We start from the raw sequence: 4,770 nt of genomic DNA, 5'->3' as shown, positions 1-4,770 counted from the left end.
ATCGTAAGTTAAGAAATAAACTGCGAGCTGCCCCTTTCTTTTGATCAGCATCCCTGCAGCCTTGAAACGCTCAAACTATTCCAACTGAAATCCTATCATATCACTCACTGGACAATAATTGCACCGTGAGATATCAGAATAGCGGTAGTGTTTATATCAGCGATTAAAAGCTTCTGACAGTCCACATCTTCTCAAACAATACAGATCACCTGTAAGCACCTGTCTTCCAACTACACCAGGGCTCGCTTAGAACAAGTCTAGTTCTTGCCATCTCGCAGCTTACAATGTGTCAGAGCCTAACTTTACCTTTATTTTGTAAAATGTTAACAGGAAGAGTAACATTTGATCTTGTTCTGCACTGTAGCTTTCTGTCTTACGAATTAATTGTGCAATGACCCCCCTCTCGTGCCAGTTTGAACTAATTGTGAATGTACATTTCCTTTCCCTAAGCTGTGATTTCCTGCAGCCTTTACTGGGTGCTGTTAAATAATTGACGTTCTTTTTGAAAATGTATGACATGTTGCTATTAGTTCGCTTTACTGTACTAATAAACGCTGTATCGGAATGCATTTAACGGCATGCAATTTTTTTTACATTCAGGATGTTCAGTTTAAACCCTACTGGCAAGCTGGTGTTTTACAAGCGGTTACGCTGTGTTCTTTTTTTCTCTCTTTCTTGCTCGCTTGCTTTATTTTTTTGCCCATCCTTGATTTCAAAGCTGGGGCCGGGCTCTGGATTCAGCTCTGCCCGGGGGTTGGGGCGTGTTCGGCGGGGGCGGGTCGCTGCTTGGAGCCGGCCAAACTTTCCACCGCGTTCCCCAGGGAGATCGCCTTTGATGTCGCCGATCCTGGCGCCTACAAACAACCTCACTTGTCTGCCTTTTCACCCTGCTGACTAATCGTGACAGACTGTTTATCCACGCAATTAGCAAAGGCAGACAGTTCTCAGAACAGGTGGCTTCGGGCACAAAGGACCAAGTATTTACATCCATCCCTTACCCACATTTATTGCTTTTTTTTAATTATTTCACTTTTTTTTGCTGGGGTACTTTTTCTCTCTCTCTGCCTATCTTCTGTTTTGTGTGTGTATGTGTGTGTCGGTGGTGGGGGGAAGTGAGGGCTGTCTTCTCTTTTCACTTAATTAGCTGCATGTTTACAGTGAGATTAGAGCCCCGCAGTTATCACTAACCCATCGCAGCGAGTGGCCCATCTGATTAAGGGACTAATTTCTTTAAAACGATCATTTACTGCTATTGGCACTTCAGCCAGCCAATCCTCTTACCGGAACTGCAGCACCACCCGGCCAGACATCTCTGATTGGCTAAAAGTTTCGCCCCCTTGTAAAGTTTTTGCAACCTTTACTACAGTTCCAATGCCACTCTGACCCTTTAGTTGTAGAAGTTGCTCGCTTTGGTAAGGGATCACTTTCTCCAGGGTTGTAACTTGTGTGTGAGTGTTTTTTTTTGAGTGTGTATGCCTTTTTATCGTTCATCATGATGTCTTCGCCACAAGGCTTAACAGTGAAGGATAACAGCGTCTCTGACCCAGAGCTCCAAAGAGCTGCTGAAACTGCTCTGAGCGATCACAAAGTCCATGTGTCCAGCCTCCCCTTCAGCGTGGAAGCCTTGATGTCCGATCGCAAGCCCCACCGAGGCGCTTTGCCTCCTTCGGACGGAGCAGGCGGCAGCAGCACCTCGCAAAGTCTGCCCCCCAAGTCGGTGGTCAGGGAATCGCAGAGCCCCCTCGACTCGTCCTGCCCGCTGCAACCGGGTTTTACAAAAACTTACGACGACTCGCCCGTGAAGTCTGAAAACTGCAAGGAGGAAGACTGTGTGCCCTGGGTCAAAAATTCAGCCTACTCGCCGCCTCCAAATAGTGAGTTTGTTTCCAAGCTTTTGTATCTCATTGATCCAGCGCCGTGCATACATCCATTCACTATAGAACTGCTTTCCAAGCGTGTGTGTGTGATGTTTTAGACATCGGGGGTTAACTCCCTTCACTCTCCCAGTCGAGAAAACAGCGCGATAACTTAGCTGATTTAGAATTATAAAATCTTGACTGCCGAACTCGGCTGATAAGCCATGAGCACCAATTCTTTAATAATTTAAACTTCCAAAATGCTCAGGCTGCCGACTGCAGCAACTGGACGCGTTGACAGCCAATTAAACATTGAAGTCAACGGGATAGGCAATGCTAACTGATGTGGACAATTCGTTCAAACTACTCTCAACATGGGCAATGCTGTGAATAAAAGTGTAAACTGAGATTTAACATTGCTTTGGTGGGATAGCTGTCAAAATGGTAGAATGTATTTAATTAAGCAAGACATAGATGGGTTCAGTTCTATCATGATTAGGTGAATAATTGTGAACGATTTAAAAGGTCTGTTGCGAGTAGAAAGTTTAGGATAATGATTACTGTTGATGGTTTTTTGATTAAAGAAAGTATGTTATCCGTTTATAAATTCCACTGTGGACATAAAATATTGATCAGTCCTTCATTCGTTTTTACTAGGACATTTGAGCCCCACTTCTTGCACTCTGAGAAAGCACAAAACCAACAGGAAGCCCCGGACGCCCTTCACCACCTCTCAGCTCCTGGCCCTGGAGCGCAAATTCCGGCAGAAACAGTACCTGTCCATCGCCGAGAGAGCCGAGTTCTCCAGCTCCCTCAACCTCACAGAAACCCAGGTTAAAATCTGGTTTCAAAATCGCAGGGCCAAAGCAAAGAGACTGCAAGAAGCCGAACTGGAAAAGTTCAAAATGGCAGCGAAGCCCATGCTACCCCCGGGGTTGAGTCTGACTTTTCCCATGAATTCCCCAATGCACGGAGCTTCACTTTATGGACATACTTACCCTTTCCATAGACCTGTGCTCCCAGTCCCCCCTGTAGGACTTTATGCCACTCCTATCGGATACAGCATGTATCATTTATCTTGAAAAAAAACAAACAATTCTAGAAGACTTGAAACTTTCAAATATATTTGAAACGATGCCAGCGCTTTTAACATTGTTTTGATCGCTGTCCCTTTGAAAGGGATATTATGTACTATTTTATATATATATGGAGATTTATTATTTCTTATACCTTATATTTGTGAATAAATTAAAGTAATTGTTGAATACTACGTTATACTGGTCCATCTAGTTTTCATTATTAAACCCCGGTACCGGAAATAAATATAACTGCATCTGATCTGAAAACAAACGCGTACTGGGATGAGCGTATTCAGACCTTATCTGCCGGAAAGCCGAAATGCAGTTAAGCTTACCTAACTGGAGTGGAGACCAAATTGTTTCAAGGTAAAAGCCATTGGAGGTGCCTAACTCGTTGCAACATGGTCAACAGAATACATGAGAATTGTCCAGTATTCTATGCAGAAAGATAGTCCAGGAGTCGAGTTTACTAAATATTTAAGGTCTTCTACTTTTCCAATCCCACGCCAGTGCTTCCCCTCAAAAACTCTTTTGACAAAATTCTTGTCAGTTTTCTTGTGTGACCAGCTAAAGAAACAACATTTTATATATTTGCTGTTGTCAAGTTGAAAATAATGTAATTTCCCCGACTATCAGCCATGTTTCAATGTGATATAGTGCAGAAGGGTTTCCCAATTCAACGCTGACTTGATTCAAATATTAGTTGAATCTGGCTAGATTAATGAAACAGGTAGTTAACATAATGAAAACCTGATGAGATCACATCTTGGATACTCTTTCCACGCAGCATGTGGACGTGCATAGTACTCTGGAACTTGTAATTCTAACCCGCATAATCTTAGCTCGAATATGATAGTGGCTAGTCGAAGAAAATATGGAGCTGAAAAAAAATAATTATTTAACATCGAGTTCATTTTCCATGTATTGTAACTTGAAAGTATACGTAACACGTTTCTAAACATCAGGACGATTCCAACCGTTTCTGCCACATGGGACCTTTTCCGCCCTGTCTGTTAGTTCAACATTGATCACACTTTTCTTTTCTCAGTCTATTAATCACACAATAGTGGGATGGACGATTCACTAGTCTTTTTTTCATTATTGAGGTCAGATGTTAACATACTGTAGTGCAACTGCAAATAATTAATACATCTAGTTAAGTGGCATTTTCGGGCCTTTGCTTTAGAGTTTCTGCTGCATTATAATAGACGATTGTACTATAGTTTTATGGGGACTATCAATACAGTTTATATGCTAGATCAAAAGTCAATGAAATTCAACGCCAAATGACACATTACCCTTTACATCAGCACCTTCCATCAAGTAGTTTTTGCTGTACAATGTCAAGGTGCACAACGATTTACACCAACATATAATTCAATATTAATTTTAACGTGTTTATCTATTTATGTGACAACAAAATATGGATAATTTTAACACAGCAGTAGAGACAACTACAGAATGCACAGGAGCGAGGGACATACCTGGTTTTGGAGCGGGGGGGGGGGGGGGGGAGATGAAGGTTCATATTAAAACCGTGTGAGTATAGCTATGAAAGTTTCTAAATTGGAACGTCAGCTTGAGAATTTTCTAGAAATAATTAAAGATCAAAATGATTTGGGCCATAAAGCAGAACAGTGTTTGTTGTGATAATTATAATTATTCAAACATCAAAGCTCTTTGATGGTAAACTAATAAGGAAATATGTTTTGCAAAATGATGTAAACAGCACCCAGTACCATCTGTCAATGGAGTGGATTACCTTTGAAGTCACACCTCATAATTTAGAAAATTGAGAATATAATTTTAGTTTGCACTGGGAGCGTGGAATTGCA

At 41.8% G+C, this 4,770-nt stretch overlaps 1 protein-coding gene across 1 annotated transcript; it reads left to right on the top strand.

Moving 5' to 3' along the window:
- Positions 1-939: 939 nt before the first annotated feature.
- msx2b (muscle segment homeobox 2b) lies at positions 940-3,126 on the top strand. The gene is made up of 2 exons (XM_080201109.1): positions 940-1,874; positions 2,514-3,126. The coding sequence occupies exons 1-2, from the start codon at positions 1,493-1,495 to the stop codon at positions 2,936-2,938; spliced, it is 807 nt and encodes a 268-aa protein (XP_080057235.1). The 5' UTR covers positions 940-1,492; the 3' UTR covers positions 2,939-3,126.
- Positions 3,127-4,770: the final 1,644 nt, after the last annotated feature.

Source organism: Carcharhinus amblyrhynchos, chromosome 13 (assembly GCF_965287045.1).
Source record: "Carcharhinus amblyrhynchos chromosome 13, sCarAmb.v2.hapA, whole genome shotgun sequence".
Taxonomy (NCBI): Eukaryota; Metazoa; Chordata; class Chondrichthyes; order Carcharhiniformes; family Carcharhinidae; genus Carcharhinus; species Carcharhinus amblyrhynchos.
Note: the sequence above shows the minus strand (reverse complement) of the source record. Positions and strands in the feature narration are given on the sequence as shown.